Source organism: Ranitomeya variabilis, chromosome 3 (genome assembly GCF_051348905.1).
Source record: "Ranitomeya variabilis isolate aRanVar5 chromosome 3, aRanVar5.hap1, whole genome shotgun sequence".
Taxonomy (NCBI): Eukaryota; Metazoa; Chordata; class Amphibia; order Anura; family Dendrobatidae; genus Ranitomeya; species Ranitomeya variabilis.
This window is the reverse complement of record NC_135234.1, coordinates 517,132,265-517,155,204: the sequence shown is the minus strand read 5'-3', so window position 1 is coordinate 517,155,204 and position 22,940 is coordinate 517,132,265. Positions and strand designations below refer to the sequence as shown.

At 44.9% G+C, this 22,940-nt stretch overlaps 1 protein-coding gene across 1 annotated transcript in view; it reads right to left on the bottom strand.

The window, feature by feature from the left end:
* The window catches only part of ADPRHL1 (ADP-ribosylhydrolase like 1), a 102,861-nt gene that overhangs the window by 51,330 nt on the left and 28,591 nt on the right, over positions 1 to 22,940 (bottom strand). The window contains exons 2-4 of the mRNA XM_077296952.1: positions 21,693 to 21,857; positions 21,044 to 21,169; positions 18,286 to 18,426 (exon numbers count right to left, since the gene is read on the bottom strand). Coding sequence (XP_077153067.1) covers positions 18,286 to 18,426; positions 21,044 to 21,169; positions 21,693 to 21,857 — 432 coding nt within the window. The remainder of the gene's footprint in view (positions 1 to 18,285; positions 18,427 to 21,043; positions 21,170 to 21,692; positions 21,858 to 22,940) is intronic.

The window sequence follows — 22,940 nt, the reverse complement described above, 5'->3', positions numbered from 1 at the left end:
AACCAAAGAACTAGCAAGAACTTATCTTATGCTGAAATGGACAGGCCATCAGAGAAATCCAAGTAGAGATCTGAATCCAACCCAGAGAACATTGACAGCTGGCATGGACTACAGACCAGAGCCAAGTTAAATAGCAAGGCCAGTGGAGCCGATTAGTGAAAGCAGCTGCTGCAGAACCTCAAGGAGCAGCAGTTCCACTCGAAACCACCAGAGGGAGCCCAAGGGCAGAACTCACAAAAGTACCATTCATAACCACAGGAGGGAGCCCAAGAACGGAATTCACAACAGAACATTATATGAGGTCCATTATTCTGTATGGAGCATTGTATAGGGCCCATTATTCTGTATGGAACATTACAGTTGTGCTCAAAAGTTTACATACCCCGACAGAACTTTTGCTTTCTTGGCCTTTTTTCAAAGAATATGAATGATAACACCAAAACTTTTTCTCCACTCGTGGTTAGTGGTTGGGTGAAGCCATTTATTGTCAAACTACTATTTTCCCTGTTTAAATCATAATGACAACACAAAACATCCAAATGACCATGATCAAAAGTTCATATACCCTGGTGATTTTGTCCTGATAACATGCACTGAAGTTGACACAAATGGGTTTGAATGGCTACTAAAGGTAGCATCCTCACCTGTGACCTGTGCATAAAATCTGAATGAGTTTCTGGAATCCAGACAGACTCTTGCATCTTTCATCCAGCCACTGACGTTTCTGGATTGTGAGTCATGAGGAAAGCAAAAGAATTGTCAATGGATCTACTGGAAAAGGTAGTTGAACGGTATAAAACAGGAAAGGGATACAAAAAGATATCCAAGGAATTGATAATGCCAGTCATCAGCATTCAAACTGTGACTAAGAAATTGAAAATCAGGGGCTCTGTAAAAACAAAACCACGGTCAGGTAGACCAATAAAAATGTCGTCCACAACTGCCAGGAAAATTGTTCAGGATGCAAAGAAAAACCCACAAATAACATCAGCTGAAATACAGGACTCTCTGAAAACTAGCAGTGTGGCTGTTTCAAGATGCACAATAAGGAGGCACTTGAAGAAAAATGGGCTGCATGGTCGAGTCGCCAGAAGAAAGCCATTGCTGCGCAAATGCCACAGAGTATCTCACCTACAATATGCAAAACAGCACAGCGACACGCCTCAAAACTTCTGGAGCAAGGTAATTTGGAGTGATGAGACCAAAATTGTACTTTTTGGCCACAACCATAAATGTTACATTTGGAGAGAGAGACAAGGCCTATGATGAAAGGAACACCATTCCTACTGTAAGGCACGGAGGTGGATCACTAATGTTTTGGGGATGTGTGAGCTACAAAGGCACAGGAAACTTGGTCAAAGTTGAAGGAAAGATGAATGCAGCACGCTATCAGCAAATACTGGAGGCAAATTTGCACTCATCAGCCTGGAAGCTGCGCATGGGACGTACTTCAACGCTTCAACATGACAATGATCCAAAACACAAGGCCAAGTCGACCTGTCATTGGCTACAGCAGAACAAAGTGAAGGTTCTGGAGTGGCCATCTCAGTCTCCTGACCTCCATATCTTTGAGCCACTCTGGGGAGATCTCAACCCGCAGTTCATGCTAGACAGCCCAGGAATTTACAGGAACTGGAGGCTTTTTGCCAAGAATAGTGGTCAGCTTTACCATCTGAGAAAATAAAGAGCCTCATCCACAACTACCACAAAAAAACTTAAAGCTGTAATTGATGTTAGAGGGGGCAATACACAGTGTTAAGAAATGGGGTATGTGAACTTTTAATCAGGGCCATTTGGATGTTTTGGGTTGTCATTCTGATTTAAAAAGAGAAAACACAATGGTTTGACAATAAATGGCTTCACCCAACCACTATCCATGAGTGAAGAAAACATTTTGGTGTTATCGTTAATATTCTCTGAAAAAAGGCCAAGAAAGCAACAATTCTGTTAGGGTATGTAAACTTTTGAGCACAACTGTATATGGGGCCCATTGTTCTGTATGGAGAATTATATGAGAACCACTATTCTGTATGCAGCTTTATGTGGGGTCTCTTTATTCTGTATTGAGCATGATATGGGGTCCATTATTCTGTATGGAGCAATATATGGGGTCCATTATTCTGTATGTAGCAATATATGGGGACCATTCTGTATGAAGCATTATATAGGGCCCATTCTATATGGAGCAATATATGAGGTCCATTCTGTATGGAGCATTATATGGGGCCCATTGTTCAGTATGAAGCATTATATGTAGTGTTGAGCATTCCGATACTGCAAATATCGGGTATCGGCCAATATTCGCTGTTTCGGAATTCCGATACCGAGTTCTGATATTTCTGCGATATCGGAAATCGGAATCGGAAGTTCCCACAGTGCAAAAATGCAGTATAATTGAGTGTGGGCGGTGCATGGGCGGAGATTGCATGTCTCTGTGCGGGCGGGGTCTGTGCGGGACCGTGGGTGGTCTGTGCGTGCCTGCCGGAGGGTCTGTATGGCCTGCAGGGGAATCTGTGCGGCCTCTCTGGGGTCTGTGTGGCTTGCCGGGGGGTCTGTGCGGCCTCTCCGGGGTCTGTACGGCCTGCCGGGGGGTCTGTATGGCCTCTCCGGGGTCTGTGCAGCTTGCCGGGGGTCTGTACGGCCTGCCGGGGGTCTGTACGGCCTCTCCGGGGTCTGTGCGGACTGCCAGGGGTCTTTGTGTCTGTGCAGGCATCATCCGATGGGACTACAAGTCCCATCGGGCTATGCCTGCTACAATGACAGTGATTGACACATTAGCCAATGATGGGACAGTAGTAGTCCCATCATCCGGCTAATGTGTTGAATGTAAAAAAAAAAAAAAATACTCCATACATGCTACATACATACATACATAGTACATACATGCTACATACATACATGCTACATACATGCTACATGCTACATACATGCTACATACATCATACATACTACATACATACATGCTACATACATGCTACATGCTACATACATGCTACATACATCATACATACTTGCTACATACATCATACATACTACATACATACATGCTACATACATGCATGCTACATACATGCTACATACATACTACATGCTACATACATACATACTACATACATACATGCTACATACATGCTACATACTACATACATACATACATGCTACATACATGCTACATACATGCTACATACATGCTACATACATACTACATACATACATGCTACATACATGCTACATGCTACATACATACTACATACATACAACATACATACTGCATACATACATCCATACTACATACATACATACTGCATACACACTACATACATACATACTACATACAATACATTCATACATTACATACAATACAAACATACAGACATACAGTACATTAACCCCTTTCTGTCATTAGACGTACTATTCCGTCCATGTGGGGTGGGCCCTACTTCCCAAGGACGGAATAGTACGTCATACGCGATCGGCCGCGCTCACGGGGGGAGCGCGGCCGATCGCGGCCGGGTGTCAGCTGCATATCGCAGCTGACATCCGGCACTATGTGCCAGGAGCGGTCACGGACCGCCCCCGGCACATTAACCCCCGGCACACCGCGATCAAACATGATCGCGATGTGCCGGCGGTGCAGGGAAGCATCGCGCAGGGAGGGGGCTCCCTGCGGGCTTCCCTGAGCCCCCCGCAGCAACGCGATGTGATCGCGTTGCTGCGAGGATCTTACCTCCCTCCCTGCCTGCTCCAGACCCGGATCCAAGATGGCCGCGGATCCGGGTCCTGCAGGGAGGGAGGTGGCTTCACAGAAGCCTGCTCAGAGCAGGCACTGTGAAGCAGCCTGCACTTCAATCAGATCGGTGATCTGTCAGAGTGCTATGCAAACTGACAGATCACCGATCTGTATTGTCCCCCCCTGGGGCAAAGTAAAAAAGTAAAAAATTTTTTTTCCAAATGTGTAAAAAAAAAAAAAAAAAAAAAAAAAAATATTCCAAAATAATGAAAAAAATAAATAAATATTATTCCCATAAATACATTTCTTTATCTAAATAAAATAAAACAAACAATAAAAGTACACATATTTAGTATCGCCGCGTCCGTAACGACCCGACCTATAAAACTGGCCCACTAGTTAACCCCTTCAGTAAACACCGTAAGAAAAAAAAAAAAAACGAGGCAAAAAACAACGCTTTATTATCATACCGCCGAACAAAAAGTGGAATAACACGCGATCAAAAAGACTGATATAAATAACCATGGTACCGCTGAAAACGTCATCTTGTCCCGCAAAAAACGAGCCACCATACAGCATCATCAGCAAAAAAATAAAAAAGTTATAGTCCTGAGAATAAAGCGATACCAAAATAATTATTTTTTCTATAAAATAGTTTTTATCGTATAAAAGCGCCAAAACATAAAAAAAATGATATAAATGAGATATCGCTGTAATCGTACTGACCCGACGAATAAAACTGCTTTATCAATTTTACCAAACGCGGAACAGTATAAACGCCTCCCCCAAAAGAAATTCATGAATAGCTGGTTTTTGATCACTCTGCCTCACAAAAATCGGAATAAAAAGCGATCAAAAAATGTCACGTGTCCGAAAATGTTACCAATAAAAACGTCAACGCATCCCGCAAAAAACAAGATCTCACATGACTCTGTGGACTCAAATATGGAAAAATTACAGCTCTCAAAATGTGGTAACGCAAAAAATATTTTTTGCAATGAAAAGCGTCTTTCAGTGTGTGACGGCTGCCAATCATAAAAATCCGCTAAATAACCCGCTATAAAAGTAAATCAAACTCCCCTTTATCACCCCCTTAGTTAGGGAAAAATAAAAAAATTAAAAAATGTATTTATTTCCATTTTCCCATTAGGGTTAGGGTTAGGGCTAGAGTTAGGACTAGAGTTAGGGCTAGGGTTATTGCTAGGGTTAGGGCTAGGGTTGGGGCTAGGGTTGGGGCTACAGTTAGGGTTGGGTCTAAAGATAGGGTTAGGGTTTGGATTACATTTACGGTTGGGAATAGGGTTGGGTGTGTCTGGGTTAGAGGAGTGGTTAGGGTTACTGTTGGGATTAGGGTAAGGGGTGTGTTTGGATTAGGGTTTCAGTTATAATTGGGGGGTTTCCACTGTTCGGGCACATCAGGGGCTTTCCAAACGGGATATGGCATCCGATCTGAATTCCAGCCAATTCTGCGTTGAAAAAGGAAAACAGTGCTCCTTCCCTTCCGAGCTCTCCCGTGTGCCCAAACAGGGGTTTACCCCAACATATGGGGTATCAGCGTACTCAGGACAAATTGGACATCATCTTTTGGGGTCCAATTTCTCCTGCTACCGTTGGGAAAATACAAAACTGGGGGCCAAAAAATAAGTTTTGTGGGAAAAAAAAGATTTTTTATTTTCACGGCTCTGCGTTGTAAACTGTAGTGAATTTTCACGGCTCTGCGTTGTAAACTGTAGTGAAACACTTGGGGGTTCAAAGTTCTCACAACACATCTAGATAAGTTCCTTGGGGGGTCTAATTTCCGATATGGGGTCACTTGTGGGGGGTTTGTACTGTTTGCGTACATCAGGGGCTCTGCAAATGCAACGTGACGCCTGCAGACCAATCCATTTAAGTCTGCATTCCAAATGGCGCTCCTTCCCTTCCGAGCTCTGTCATGCGCCCAAACAGTGGTTCCCCCCCACATATGGGGTATCAGCATACTCAGGACAAATTAGACAACAACTTTTTGGGTCCAATTTATCCTGATACCCTTGTGAAAATACAAAACTGGGGGCTAAAAAAATCATTTTTGTGAAAAAAAAAAGAATTTTTATTTTCACGGCTCTGCGTTATAAACTGTAGTGAAACACTTGGGGGTTCAAAGTTCTCACAACACATCTAGATAAGTTCCTTGGGGGGTCTAGTTTCCAATATGGGGTCACTTGTGGGGGGTTTGTACTGTTTGGGTACATCAGGGGCTCTGCAAATAAAACGTGACGCCTGCAGACCAATCCATTTAAGTCTGCATTCCAAATGGCGCTCCTTCCCTTCCGAGCTCTGTCATGCGCCCAAACAGTGGTTCCCCCCCACATATCGGGTATCAGCATACTCAGGACAAATTGGACAACAAATTTTGGGGTCCAATTTATCCTGTTACCCTTGTGAAAATACAAAACTGGGGGCTAAAAAATCATTTTTGTGAAAAAAAAAAGGAATTTATTTTCACGGCTCTGCGTTATAAACTGTAGTGAAACACTTGGGGGTTCAAAACTCTCAAAACACATCTAGATAAGTTCCTTAGGGGGTCTACTTTCCAAAATGGTGTCACTTGTGGGGGGTTTTAATGTTTAGGCACATCAGGGGCTCTGCAAACGCAACATGGCATCCCATCTTAATTCCAGTCAATTTTGCATTGAAAAGTAAAATAGCGCTCCTTCCCTTCCGAGCTCTGCTATGCGCCCAAACAGTCGTTTACCCCCACATATGGGGTATCGTCGTACTCAGGACAAATTGCACAACAACTTTTGTGCTCTAATTTCTTCTCTTACCCTTGGGGAAATAAAAAAATGGGGGCGAAAAGATCATTTTTGTGAAAAAATATGATTTTTTATTTTTACGGCTCTGCATTATAAACTTCTGTGAAGCACTTGTTGGGTCAAAGTGCTCACCACACATCTAGATAAGTTCCTTAGGGGGTCTACTTTCCAAAATGGTGTCACTTGTGGGGGGTTTCAATGTTTAGGCACATCAGGAGCTCTCCAAACGCAACATGACGTCCCATCTCAATTCCAGTCAATTTTGCATTGAAAAGTCAAATGGCGCTCCTTCCCTTCCGAGCTCTGCCCTGCGCCCAAACAATGGTTTACACCCACATATGGGGTATCAGCGTACTCAGGACAAATTGCACAACAATTTTTGGGGTCCAATTTCTTCTCTTACCCTTGGGAAAATAAAAAATTGGGGGCGAAAAGATCATTTTTGTGAAAAAATATGATTTTTTATTTTTACGGCTCTGCATTATAAACTTCTGTGAAGCACTTGTTGGGTCAAAGTGCTCACCACACATCTAGATAAGTTCCTTAGGGGGTCTACTTTCCAAAATGGTGTCACTTGTGGGGGGTTTCAATGTTTAGGCACATCAGGGGCTCTCCAAATGCAACATGGCGTCCCATCTCAATTCCAGTCAATTTTGCATTGAAAAGTCAAATGGCGCTCCTTTCCTTCCGAGCTCTGCCATGCGCCCAAACAGTGGATTACCCCCACATATGGGGTATCAGCATACTCAGGACAAATTGTACAACAAATTTTGGGGTCTATTTTCTCCTGTTACCCTTGGTAAAATAAAACAAATTGGATCTGAAATAAATTTTGTGTGAAAAAAAGTTAAATGTTCATTTTTATTTAAACATTCCAAAAATTCCTGTGAAACACCTGAAGGGTTAATAAACTTCTTGAAAGTGGTTTTGAGTACCTTGAGGGGTGCAGTTTTTAGAATGGTGTCACACTTGGGTATTTTCTATCATATAGACCCCTCAAAATGACTTCAAATGAGATGTGGTCCCTAAAAAAAAATGGTGTTGTAAAAATGAGAAATTGCTGGTCAACTTTTAACCCTTATAACTCCGTCACAAAAAAAAATTTTTTGCGTGACATATGTCTGTGATTTAAGGGCATAAAAATTAAAAGTTGGAAAATTGCAAAATTTTCAAAATTTTCGCCAAATATTCGTTTTTTTCACAAATAAACGCAACTTATATCGAAGAAATTTTACCACTATCATGAAGTACAATATGTCACGAGAAAACAGTGTCAGAATCGCCAAGATCCGTTGAAGCGTTCCAGAGTTATAACCTCATAAAGGGACAGTGGTCAGAATTGTAAAAATTGGCCCGGTCATTAACGTGCAAACCACCCTTGGGGGTGAAGGGGTTAAACATAGATTACAGACTCACCATTGTCATTTTGATCCCCGAAGCCAGTGTTATCTGTAAAAAATATGAAAAAAACAAACAACCAATATACTCCCTGTCCGCAGAAATCCACGAGTGTCCCACGACGATCTCCCGTGGAGAACGGCAGCAACAGCTGTTGCAACCGCACTCCAGGGGCTCCAGGAACACAATGACGGGAGGAAGGTATCCTTCCGCATTGTATTCCTCCGCCGCTGTAAAAAAAAGTCCCTAGTCTCACTTTATGGCATTGCTGGGTGAGAAATTTTCCCAGGCAGCAATTGCCATAAAGTGAGACTTTGTCCTAAGGTAACCTCTCAGTGATGCACTGCAGGAGCCATTGTCTCCTGTCAGTGTGTCACTGAGGGTCCTATAGAGCAGTGACATCACCCGTTGAAAAACTGCATTCGCTGCCCACGTCGTGCACAAATTTCACGTGCGTCGGTACGTCGGCCCGACGCATAGCGACGGACCCGTACCGACGCAAGTGTGAAACAGGCCTTTATGAGCGTTGAATTTAAAAAAAACAAGAAAAAATGGCATGGGCTCCCATGCAATTTTCTGCGCCAGAGGGTGAAAGGCGATGGCCGGGGGCCAATATTTGTAGCCTGCTATGAATATCAGCCCACAGCTGTCTGCGTAGCCTTTACTGGCTATTAAAATAGGGGGACCCCCCAAAAAAATGACATGGGGTCCCCCTATATTTTATAGCCAGAAAGGCTACGCAGACAGCTGCGGGCTGATATTCATAGCCTAGAGAGGGGCCATGGATATTGGCCCCCCCGGCTACAAATACCAGTCCGCAGCCGCCCCGGAAATGGCGAATCTGTAAGATGCGCCAATTCCGGCACTTAGCCCCTCTTTTATCACTCCCGTGTAGCGGTGGGATATGGGGTAATAAGGGGTTAATGTCACCTTGCTATTGTAAGGTGACATTAAGCCGGGTTAATAACGGAGAGGCGTCAATAAGACGCCTACCCGTTATTAATCCAATAGTAATCCAGTACCATCTCTATGCTGATGACACCCAATTATACACCTCTTCTCCTGCTTTCACGCCGACCTTCTCAGAAAACACCAGTGATTGTCTTACCGCTGTCTCTAACATCATGTCCTCCCTCTATCTGAAACTGAACCTGTCAAAAACTGAACTCCTCGTGTTCTCTCCCTCTACTAACCTACCTTTGCCTGACATTGCCATCTCCGTGGGCGGTTCAATCATTACTCCAAAGCAACATGCCCGCTGCCTTGGGGTCATCCTTGATTCCGAGCTTTCATTCACCCCCCACATCCGATCACTGGCTCGCTCTTCTTATCTGCATCTCAAAAACATTTCTAGAATTCGCCCTTTTCTTACTTTCGACTCTGCAAAAACTCTTACTGTTTCTCTTATTCATTCCCGTCTGGACTATTGTAACTCTCTACTAATCGGCCTCCCTCCTACCAAACTCTCCCCGCTCCAATCTGTCCTGAATGCTGCTGCCAGGATCATATTCCTCACCAACCGTTACACCGATGCCTCTACCTTGTGCCAGTCATTACACTGGCTACCCATCCACTCCAGAATCCAGTACAAAACTACTACCCTCATCCACAAAGCACTCCATGGCTCAGCACCACCCTACATCTCCTCTCTGGTCTCAGTCTACCACCCTACCCGTGCCCTCCGCTCCGCTAATGACCTCAGGTTAGCATCCTCAATAATCAGAACCTCCCACTTCCGTCTCCAAGACTTTACACGTGCTGCGCCGATTCTTTGGAATGCACTACCTAGGTTAATACGATTAATCCCCAATCCCCACAGTTTTAAGCGTGCCCTAAAAACGCATTTGTTCAGACTGGCCTACCGCCTCAACGCATTAACCTAACTATCCCTGTGTGGCCTATTAAAAATAGAAAAAAAAACCCAAAACACATAATCAGGTTCCTTGCATCGTGTTCTCATACACTTTATGCAGTTAATAGCCCTCTGTGTCTGTACTGCTACATACTTAGGCAGTTAACTGGTTCATGCAGCTTTACATGAACATCCGAGCCTTACACTATGGCTGGTCCAAATAACTAAAGCAATTGTTACCATCCACCTCTCGTGTCTCCCCTTTTCCTCATAGTTTGTAAGCTTGAGAGCAGGGCCCTCATTCCTACTGGTATCTGTTTTGAACTGTGATTTCTGTTATGCTGTAATGTCTATTGTCTGTACAAGTCCCCTCTATAAGTTGTAAAGCGCTGCGGAATATGTTGGCGCTATATAAATAAAAATTATTATTATTATAGTATGAAAGGGTTAATAAAACACACACACATTGGAAAAAGTATTTTAATATTCTTCATTTCACCATACTTACCATACTTCAGCGCCTGCAAAAAACGTAAAATAATAAACCGCATACTACCTGTCCGCCGAAGTCCAATTAATAACGAGTGTCCCACGACGATCTCCCCTATAGAACAGTGACATCGGGTGATGTCACTGCTCTATAGGACCCTCATTGACACACTGACAGGAGACAATGGTTCCTGCAGTGCATCACTGAGAGGTTACCTTAGGACAAAGTCTCACTTTATGGCAATTGCTGCCTGGGAAAATTTCTCACCCAGCAATGCCATAAAGTGAGACTAGGGACTTTTTTTTTACAACGGCGGAGGAATACAATGCAGAAGGATACTGTAAGAGTCATGTCGGTCTGGTAGTCGGGGGCAGGTATATCTCGCCCAGGTATTTGTCCTATGTGAATTAAGCCGCTCAGTATCTTCAGGATACCGAGGGGTTAATAAGTGCAGGAATAAAGGCTGACCAGCTGGAGGTTTCAGGTGTCAGCCTGGGGCACACAGAATGCCTGTCTGTGTGAGACAACCGTGAGTGAGAGCTGGGCTCGTGATCTATGTAATGTTAGCTGGGAGGGAGAAGCCCCCCCAGTTGTTAGATAGGAACGTATTTGTATAGTTAGCGCCGGACAGGCAAGGATTTATTTTTATGTTTTGTTTTCTGTATTTGCTTTCACTTTATTAAACCTGACCTGAGGTCAGTCTACTTGGAAACCTGCTGTCGCCTCAGAGTTTAATGCACAAACCACGTGACCTTTGACCCCAGCAAAGGCGATCCCGGAGTGTTTTGTTACATTGTGGTGGAGAACGCGGGCACTCCGTGGCACAGGCGACAGTATGGAAGACGTGGTGAAAGCCCTAGTACAGTCCGCTGCCGTACAGCAGGAAGTTAACCGCTTGATGGCCGCACAGCTGAAGGAGTTGGTGGACGTGACGACTGCAGACCGCCAGCTTCTCCAACAGGTGGCGCAGCGCTTGGTGAGCATGCCTGAGGCTAACCCGGAAGCAGAGTCCAGGAGAATCCATGTGAGTCGGTACTGGCAAAAGCTGACCGCAGAAGATGACGTCGAGGCGTACCTGACAACGTTTGAGCGGACAGCGTTGAGAGAGAAGTGGCCGAAGGAACGATGGGCCGATCTAATTGCTCCGTTTCTCTCCGGTGAGGCCCAAAAAGCTTACCATGACTTGGACCCGGAAGTCGCTCAGGACTTTGAGAGGCTGAAAGCTGAGGTCCTGGCCCGGCTGGGTGTGACGACGGCTGTCCGTGCACAGAGGGTACATCAGTGGACCTATCAGCCAGATAAACCGCCGCGATCGCAGATGTTCGACCTGATCTACTTGATAAAGAAATGGCTGCAACCCGAGGTACTGACAACTCCGGAGATAATCCAGCGGATCGTTCTGGACAAGTACCTGAGAGTACTACCACCGGCGCTGAAAAAGTGGGTGAGCCAAGGAAATCCCGCGACAGCGGATCAATTGGTGGACTTGGTGGAGCGTTATTCCGTGGCGGAAGGACTTCCTGATGATACCGCTACTAACCGAACTGTACCTCCTCCTCGTGGAACCGGTAAGACTGTTCCAGGGACTGCGGGGGAAGGAAAATTGCCAAAAACTATGGGGGAGGAACACGGGACTGCTCGCACCCCGAGATCAAGGGTGTCGGACTCTGGTTTCAATAGGGGGCCTGTTAGGTGTTTCCGTTGCCATGAGAAGGGCCATGTTTCTGCGAACTGTCCTGTTACCACTGAACCCATGCAGTGCGACGTTACGGACTCTAAGAAACGCATGTCTTTGGTTACACGGCTAGTAAGTGTGAATGCGGGTCAAAATGATACAGCGAAACACCTGCGTGAATTGTCTGTAGATGGGAAAAATGTTGTGGCATTGCTAGACTCTGGAAGTGTGGTGACTCTGGTGAAAGCCAGTCTGGTGGCACTTCCATCTGGTCCGTCTGATACATTTTCTGTAACGTGTGTGCATGGTGACACCTGCTCATATCCTACAGCGGTCATATGTATCTCCACTCCCTATGGGTCTGTGCAACACAAAGTGGGACTCGTTCCCGCATTGTTACATGATATAATCCTGGGCAGGGATTTTCCTCATTTCTGGCAGTTGTGGGAGAATCAGTTGCTCCTTCACGGTAACTGTAACCGTGAATCTTCCCCCATGCCATCTGGAGGTCCCGAGTTCCTAGACGAGACCCCACAGGAAGATGTTGCTGGGGAGGTTATTGAATCTAACCTTCAGTTCCCCTTCTCAGTTATGGCGGGGGAAACTGAGGAAACTGAGGAAACTCAGCGAGAGGCGGAGGCAGACCGCCATCCCGCACCCTGCCTACCCGATTTGGGAGTTCAGTTGGATGACTTCCACAGCGAACAAATGAAAGATCCTACCCTGACTCAGGCTAGGAAAAATGTAAAAGTGATAGATAGCGTACCCGTAGAACCTGACACTAGGCTAGCGTACCCGTACATGGTTCTTGAGAATGATTTACTCTACCAGGTAGAAAAAAAAGGGGAAGACACTGTGCAACAGTTAGTGGTACCCAAACCTTATCGGCGGAAGGTACTGGACCTGGCCCACGGACATATAATGGGGGGACATCTGGGGGTACAAAAAACCACAGAAAGGATATTGCATTGTTTTGTGTGGCCCGGAATACACAATGATGTGCGTAACTATTGTGAGTCCTGTCCAGAGTGCCAAATCTTGGCACCTAAACCTCGGTTCTGTAGCCCTTTGGTACCCCTCCCTATTATTGGGGTCCCGTTTGAGAGAATTGGGATGGATTTGGTTGGGCCCCTTCCCCGGTCCGCACGTGGGCATCAACATATCCTCGTCATCATGGACTATGCCACTCGTTACCCCGAAGCCATCCCTTTGCGTAACACTGCTACCAAAACGATCGCCAAAGAGTTGGTACAAGTGTTTAGTCGGGTGGGAATTCCAAAACAGATACTCACCGACCAGGGGACTCCCTTTATGTCAAGGGTGATGAAGGAGCTCTGCAGGCTCTTACAAATAGACCAGTTGCGTACGTCAGTCTATCACCCTCAAACAGATGGCCTGGTTGAGCGGTTCAATAAAACCTTAAAACAGATGCTCCGGAAGGCGATAGACAAAGATGGGAAGAACTGGGATTACTTGTTACCCTATTTGCTGTTTGCCATTAGGGAAGTTCCCCAGTCTTCCACAGGATTCTCGCCTTTCGAGCTATTATATGCCCGTCGTCCCCGTGGACTGTTGGACGTCGCAAAAGAAACCTGGGAAGGTCAAGTCACTCCCTTTAAAACGGTGATAGACCATGTAACGCAAATGCAGGACCGGATTGCTGCTGTCATGCCCCTTGTTAGGGAACATATGTTACAGGCCCAGGGAGCCCAGAGGCAAAGTTATGATAGAGGCGCCAAGGTCCGTACGTTTGCACCCGGGGATAGGGTGTTGATCCTAATCCCTACGGTGGATAGTAAATTTCTGGCAAAATGGCAGGGCCCCTTTGAGGTCATGGAACAAGTTGGAGAAGTGAACTATAAAGTGCACCAGCCTGGTAAGAGAAAACCAGAGCAGATTTATCATGTGAATCTGATAAAACCCTGGAAAGACCGCGCTGCCCTAACAGCGGATCTGCCCCGTCCGGTTTGCTCACCTACCATACCGGAGGTACAGATTGCCGAGACTCTCTCTGAACGACAAAAATCTGAGGTTAAGCAGTTTTTGTTACAGAACCAACAGTTTTTCTCGGAAAAACCTGGCCAGACTAGGCTAGTGAAACATGAGATTGTCACAGAGCCTGGTGTCACAGTTCATGTGAAGCCGTACCGGATTCCGGAAGCACGCCGTGAAACCGTCTCCCGGGAGGTGAAGGCCATGTTGGACTTAGGAGTTATTGAAGAGTCGCACAGCACCTGGTCCAGTCCAATCGTGTTGATACCTAAGCCGGATGGCTCCATACGGTTTTGTAATGACTTTCGGAAACTGAATGCGGTTTCTAAATTTGATGCCTACCCTATGCCCCGGGTCGATGAGTTGATCGATCGGCTGGGTAAAGCCCGATATATTACGACCCTGGATCTAACAAAGGGGCACTGGCAGATCCCTCTGGCCGAGGCGGCCAGAGAGAAGACGGCATTTGCTACACCGGAAGGGCTGTTCCAGTATATCTACATGCCGTTTGGACTTCACGGAGCCCCAGCAACGTTCCAGAGATTGATGGATCGAGTCTTGAGGCCCCACAGGCAGTACGCCTCTGCCTACCTAGACGACATCATAATTTACAGCGTGGACTGGGAAGCTCACCTCCGGAAGGTACAGGTGGTGATTGATGACCTGAGAGACGCAGGCTTAACGGCGAATCCTAAGAAATGTCACATCGGCCTTGAAGAAGCCCGATACTTGGGCTACGTGATTGGCAGAGGAGTGGTTAAACCCCAGATCGACAAAATACAGGCAATTCAGGGCTGGCCGCAACCAGTGAACAAGAAACAAGTTCAAGCTTTCCTGGGCATTGCCGGCTATTATCGCCGGTTCATACCCAACTTTGCGGCCATGGCTACCCCCTTGACGGATCTTACCAAAGGGAAGGATTCCGTCATGGTAAAATGGACCTCAGCGGCTGAAGAGGCCTTCCACAGTCTGAAACGGGCTTTGTGCTCTCAGCCCGTACTAGTGACTCCTGATTTCAGCAGCGAGTTTGTGGTGCAAACGGATGCTTCTGATACTGGTATCGGAGCTGTACTTTCCCAGGTAAGGGACGGAGTCGAACACCCGGTCCTCTACCTCAGTCGGAAACTGAATGTACATGAGCAGAGGTATGCCGTGATTGAAAAAGAGTGCCTAGCCATCAAATGGGCTCTCGACTCCCTCAAATATTACCTGGCAGGTAGGAAGTTTAGGCTGGTCACGGACCATGCCCCTCTCAAGTGGATGCATCTCCACAAGGACCGTAATAGTCGGGTAACCCGGTGGTTCCTTGCTCTGCAGGCTTACTCGTTCACGGTGGAGCACCGCCTCTGGGTGCAGATGGGGAACGCTGATGCCCTGTCCCGAGTACACTGTTTCGAGAGTATTCTTGCTCGACCTGAGTGGTCTGAGCAGGGGGGGAGGATATGTAAGAGTCATGTCGGTCTGGTAGTCGGGGGCAGGTATATCTCGCCCAGGTATTTGTCCTATGTGAATTAAGCCGCTCAGTATCTTCAGGGTACCGAGGGGTTAATAAGTGCAGGAATAAAGGCTGACCAGCTGGAGGTTTCAGGTGTCAGCCTGGGGCACACAGAATGCCTGTCTGTGTGAGACAACCGTGAGTGAGAGCTGGGCTCGTGATCTATGTAATGTTAGCTGGGAGGGAGAAGCCCCCCCAGTTGTTAGATAGGAACGTATTTGTATAGTTAGCGCCGGACAGGCAAGGATTTATTTTTATGTTTTGTTTTCTGTATTTGCTTTCACTTTATTAAACCTGACCTGAGGTCAGTCTACTTGGAAACCTGCTGTCGCCTCAGAGTTTAATGCACAAACCACGTGACCTTTGACCCCAGCAAAGGCGATCCCGGAGTGTTTTGTTACAATACCTTCCTTCTGTCATTGTGTTTCTGGAGCCGCTGGAGAGCGGTTGCAACAGCTGTTGCTGCCGTTCTCCACGGGAGATCGTCGTGGGACACTTGTGGATTTCTGCGGACAGGGAGTATATTGGTTGTTTGTTTTTTTCATATTTTTTACAGGTTGACACTGGCTTCGGGGATCAAAATGACAAGTAATGGTGAGTCTGTAATCTATGTTTAATGTACTGTATGTCTATGTGTATGTCATGTATGTATGTATGTCATGTATGTATGTAGTATGTATGCAGTATGTATGTAGTATGTATGTATGTATGTATGTATGTATGTAGCATGTATGTATGTAGCATGTATGTAGTGTGTATGTAGCATGTATGTAGCATGTATGTAGCATGTAGTATGTATGTAGCATGTATGTAGCATGTATGTAGCATGTAGTATGCATGTAGCATGTATGTAGCATGTATGTATGTATGTATGTATGCATGGAGTATTTTTTTTTTACATTCAACACATTAGCCAGATGATGGGACTCTTACTGTCCCATCATTGGCTAATGTGTCAATCACTGTCAGTGTAGCAGCCATCGTCCGATGGGACTTGTAGTCCCATTGGACGATGCCTGCACACACGCACAGAGCCCCAGCATGCCGCACAGAGCCCCAACCCGCCGCACAGAGACCCCCCCCACGCCGCACAGAGACCCCCCCACACCGCACAGAGACCCCCCCACGCCGCACAGAGACCACCCCACGCCGCACAGAGACCACCCCACGCCGCACAGAGACCACCCCACGCCGCACAGAGACCACCCCACGCCACACAGAGACCCCCCCCACGCCGCATAGAGCCCGGGCCGCCCACATACAGCCCCGGCACGCCGCATAGAGCCTGGGCAGCCCGCATACAGCCCCGCATAGAATTAGCTCCCTGGCAGGCCCGCACAGACCCCGCCCGCACACACAGACACTCACAGTGTCCGCCCACACACCGCCCACACTCTTCCCCCCTCCGGAACAGCATATAGAAGGACAGAAAGGGCTTATTTACATTCCAATATTTGTGTCCCATTGACTTGCATTGGTATCGGGTATCAGCGATATCCGATATTTTTTGGATATCGGCCGATCCAATCCGATACCGATACTTTTGAATATTGGAAGGTATCGCTCAACACTAATTATATGTGGTGCCCATAATACTGTATGGAGGACTATGTGGTGCCCATAATTCTGTATGGAGGACTATGTGGTGCCCATAATTCTGTATGGAAGACTATGTGGTGCCCATAATACTATATGGAGGATTATGCGGTGCCCATAATACTGTATGGAGGACTGTGTTGTGCTGTTAAATATTAATTATTAATTGAATTATTCTTATTCTCAATTCTGTACTGAACACATTTTTTTCGCTGACGTTACAAAAGTTCTTTATGTATATATAGTTCAGAGTATAAGTTAACACCCTATAGAGAGAACACGTGGTCTGTGGGACATATATATATTACGTCTCTTAGGAGGGAGGGGGTTGGTCACATGGAGCCTCCTGCCTTCACCATCATTCTCCATGGACGTCAGACAAGTCACAGAAGGAAGGAACAACTGGTAGCCATGATTCCACGCCATGAAAGAAAGATGACTTCTACTCCATCTCAGAAACTATGAGGAACAAACGCTGATAGGAACTAATGTACAATATGTTCTTAACTATTTAATCTATTTTTATGTTTTGCTGCAATGTGGTTTTTCTGTGGACAATTCAATAAACCACTACATTTTTTTATGAAAATATCATGCCATGTTTTCTTTAAGAATAACACACCTGGTAAAGTCCTGATTAAATAAATGTGCAAATAAGCATATTTAACTTGTGCCCATAATACTGTATGGAGGACTATGTGGTTTTAATAATTCTGTATGGAGGACTATGTGGTACCCATAATTTTCTTTGGAGGACTATGTGGTGCCCATAATACTGTATGGAGGACTATGTGGTGCTCATAATACTGTATGGAGGACCATACTGTTCGGTTTAAAGTTAAAACTTTTGAATCCCTCCAGGGCACGCACTGTGCGTTGCGAGGATTTGACGGTTTCTGAGCTATTGTAGAATCTACAATAGCTATCACTCATATAATGCAAGAATGTTAGAATTAAGTGAAATATTTGGCATTGTACTATATATAAATTTCTCTGCTATATCTGTGCATCATTAATCATGGTATGTGTTAAAAGGACTCACTGAGACTCTTTCGCCAGAGCCGGCCCTGAAAAGGAGCATTTGTATGATATATGACAATGCATGCAAACAATGGCATAAATTATGGCTTTACATTTGGGGTATATGTCCAACCCCATTATAAGCAGAGCCTTACTTAATGTGCATCAGTTTATTTTTTAACAAACCACAAACACTACTAATCGTTTTGCAAGAAAAAAAGTAATTTTGGTTACTTCCTTACCTGCCATATGACGAATGGCTTTCTTACAGTATTCCTCAGCCATTGGGATTACCTTAAGCATATCTCTACCCCACCGAACCAAAGGCTTTCCTTGTATTGCATAGGAGGCAAACAGAGCAGTGCAGAGTGAACCCAGAAATCCTACAAGTTGGAATACACGGAGTCAAAGAGTCAACAAGCAACAAGATATGACAAAATAAATATACACACATTTCCTTTGCATTCACTTATTGACCTAATGTGCCATGACAAATACAGTATATAGGTATACATGCTCAGACTGGCCTACTGTAGAAGAGGTGAATTCCCCGGAGGGCCCCTGGGCATAAGTAAGCCACTTAGCCCCCATGATCAATATTTGGCATAGTAGGAGTTTGTATGTTCTCGCCGTGTTTCCTCTGGGTACTCTGGATTCCTCCCATACTTCAAAGACAAACTGTAAGGGAACGTAGATTATGAGCCCCAATGGGGACAGTTCCGATGTCTGTAAAGCGCTGTGGAATTAATGGAATTAATAGCGCTATATATGTGAGTAAGTAGTACATTTGATTCACTAGGTACAAACAAAAGCAGCACCTCACAATTCATTCAAGAAATTACCAAGTTTATTATTTTTTGGAAGCATAAGTTAATTTGTGAATGAGGGTAATGTAAAATGTATATAGAGTAGAAGATTTGACCCCCGGCATCAATGTTACTGGTGGATCCTTGCCGCCCCAGTCCGACATTGTAGGTAGACACAGGTATAATGCACATATTCATCTATCCAGTTTGAGCTAAAGCATGTAAGGATGCAGACTAATATTTATTTGTACAAATCACTAACTTGGCGCTATGTCAATGGGACATTTGGATGTTTTAGAGATCTTAGAAACATTGTCACAACATTTGTGATGTGTATGACATTTAGGGACCATTTGCATTTCTTTCTTAGTTATATACCTACGATGCAATGAAACAGTAAAACTAGTCATAGCAATTCAGCAGGTACATCTTATATTTTCTGCATGTGATAAGAAAAAAAGGAGTCAAGTTATCTTTTCAAAAAGGCAACTGTTTTTGCACTATAATAATCTTTTACATAAAAGACTTTCAATTCCATCAATGATACCTGAATCTGTTCTATCAATTATTCCCTAAGCCACAGCACTCTTGGGGCTATTGAACATATTTCACAACTTCTTCCTGTTGATTTGTTGGATGAAATGAACAGTCAGCCTTTGTACTCGGATGACATGATGTGACCATAGGAGATGGAGTACATAATTAAAATGCCTATGTTGGTGGCTCTGTCAGCTGGGGTATTAGGGGCACGACAGTGCCAACCAAGGTGGTATTGACACTCTGAGTCAGAGCAATTCTTGAGGTGGGTGTAACGAGACCCTGTCAGTCAGGGATCTGGACTTAAGCAGTGGCCTCTGGGTTTTAGCTGTAGAATAAGCTGCTGTTCGGTGGTGCAGTCTCACAATAGTGGTCAGATAGCCTGGTCAGAACCAAGAGGGCTTAAAAGTACAAAATCAGAAAACTCAAGAATAGTAGTAAAAAATATAAAGTTTTTCAGTGCAGTGTGTTATTAAACAGCGCACTGATTACCACCAGTTACCATCCATAGCCATATATGTTGAGGTGGTGGACAAAAGACAGAAGATTGAGAAGATTGCCCCTAGCGAAGAACAGTACATAGGTCCTTTACAGTCCAATAGCTCATCATAATCCATCCATTTAGATGTCTGTAGTAGAAGATGCTTGCTGTCACAGTGCATCTTCACAGGTTGCACAAATTGTTTGTTCATCCTTGTTGAGGTAACTTGGAGATTACTTAAGGTACCGTTACACTAAACGATTTACCAACGATCACGACCAGCGATACGACCTGGCCGTGATCGTTGGTAAGTCGTTGTGTGGTCGCTTGAGAGCTGTCACACAGACAGCTCTCCAGCGACCAACGATGCCGAAGTCCCCGGGTAACCAGGGTAAACATCAGGTTACTAAGCGCAGGGCCGCGCTTAGTAACCCGATGTTTACCCTGGTTACCATTGTAAAAGTTAAAAAAAAAAAACAGTACATACTTACATTCCGGTGTCTGTCACATCTCCCGCCGTCAGCTTCCCGCACTGACTGTGTCAGTGCCGGCCGTAAAGCACAGCACAGCGGTGACGTCACCGCTGTGCTCTGCTTTTACTTTACGACCGGCGCTCACAGTCCCCAGTCCCCACAGAGTCTCATTGCCACTCTCAGTCACCCGAACAGTATTAAGGTCCCCTTCAGCTCTCAGCACAGTTTATTGGACCCTCACAATTCGCCCACAACCACCTTTCCCTTTGCTGCACTGCTCTGGTGTGTTCAGTGTGTGTACTGAGGATCCACACAACAGACATAATATAGTAACATTACCACATCTGCTTTGATGAGACTCAGATGTATCATGGTTTACAGAGCTCCCCAAAACTCAGTATGATATCCCCACAGGCTTCCACACACAGTATGATGGCTTCCATGGTTCCCCCACAAACATGATGACACCCCCTCACACAGTATGTTTGCCCCACATATTATGATGTATCTTACAGCCACCCACACAATATGATAGCCCACACACAGTATAAAGGCGTCAACCCATCTGCTGCATTGAGACTCAGGTGCACAGGATGAATGGAGAAACAGAGAGCCAACGGGCAAAATGAATCGAGTGACTGGTTACCTTTAAGATATTCTCTCAGATTCCCTGTTGAAATTTCAATAGTATTAAGTAACTTGCCTGTTGGGTGGTTATGTGTCATCCTTCCACATTCGATACTGACTTCAATTAGAGTCTCCAGCCTACCGGGTTGCCAGTATCTCATACCAATGGACATTGCTTTTGTGGCAGCTCCAAACCCAGAACCTATAGCATACAGAGAAAATGATTACATTGCAATACAAATCTGTATTAAAAAACATTTACATCAAAGTTTTTATTCTCTTAACATATTGCAATCATCATATTATATAGAATGGTGTACTTACAATTGTTTATTTTGCCTTTTTTACCCAGTAAATTCTTCTGTGAAGTAGTCTGAAGAGCTTTTTGTAGAACTGAAGCCTTTGTCAATCCAGCTCTATTCCCACCCAGAGCCACCACCTTCTGCAGGAGGCGGTGGGCATTGTTTTACTGATTGCAATAGCTATCTTATGGCATCAGTGCATTTTAGCATCGCGTACATAATAGGGGCCTCATTCATTAAGTATTTTTACCCCAGAATTCTGAATTGGTAGACGTATCACGGGGCTGGATACATCATTCCAAGCCAACTCTAATAGTATGTGGTTATTTGCAGTAAAGCGAGATGTACTCATCTCATCTTCATCTGTGCAGTGCGCATGCACAAGATGCCAAGTTTACATTGCTGAGAGAGCGTTATAATCACCTTTTTCATTAAATGGAGTATGCCATGCAAGCAAATAGTTATCTGGTTTAAGGTGGGAACAGCCTTCAATAGTTACTGGGTCTGGCCGTCGTCCTTGTAGCTTGTCAACCACATCTACATACTGCTTCACCAAGTCCCGGTACAGATCGTCTATGCACCAATAATCTGTAAAACAAAAACAAGAGTAATGCAGTAAACATGTCATTTGCTACAATGTACACACATGGTCAAAATTGTTGGTACCCCTCGTTTAATGACAGAAAAACCCACAATGGTCACAGAAATAACATGAATCTTACAAAAGTAATAATAAATTAAAAAAAATCTGTGAAAATGAACAAATAAAACATTGCTTTCCATCTATGCTTCCACAGAATTTAAAAATAAAACTCATGAAATAGGCCTGGCCAGGATTAATGGTACCCCTGAAAAATAATGTGACAAAATGGACATGTTAAATCAAGGTGTGTCCACTATCAAGCATCACAGGTGTCTACAATCTTGGAATCAGTGAGTGGGCCTGTATATAGGGCTACAGATACTCGCTGTGCTGTTTGGTGACATGATGTGCATTACACTCAACATGGACAAGAGGAAATGAAGGAAAAAGTTGTCTCAGGAGATTAGAAAGAAAATTATAGACAGACATGTTAAAGGTAAAAGTTATAAGACCATCTCCAAGCAGCTTGATGTTCCTGTGATTACAGTTGCACATATTATTCAGACATTTAAGATCCATGGGACTGTAGCTAACCTCCCTGGACGTGGCTGCAAGAGGAAAATTTATGACAAATCAAAGAGACGGATAATACGAATGGTAACAAAAGAGCCAAGAAAAACTTCTAAACAGATTAAAGGTGAACTTCAAGCTCAAGGAACATCATTCTCAGATTGCACCATCCGTTGTTGTAGGAGCAAAAGTGGACTTCATGGCAGACGACCAAGGAGGACACCATTGTTGAAAAAAAATCATAAAAAAGCCAGACTGGAATTTGCCAAACTACATGTTGACAAGCCACAAAGCTTCTGGGGGAATGTCCTATGGACAGATGAGACAAAAATTGATCTTTCTGGCAAGGCACATCAGCTCTATGTTCACAGATGGAAAAATAAAGCATATCAAGAAAAGAACACTGTCCCTACTGTGAAACATGGAGGAGGCTCTGTTATGTTCTGGGCTGCTTTGCTGCGCCTGGCACAGGGTGTCTAGAACCTGTGCATGGTACAATGAAATCTCAAGACTATCAT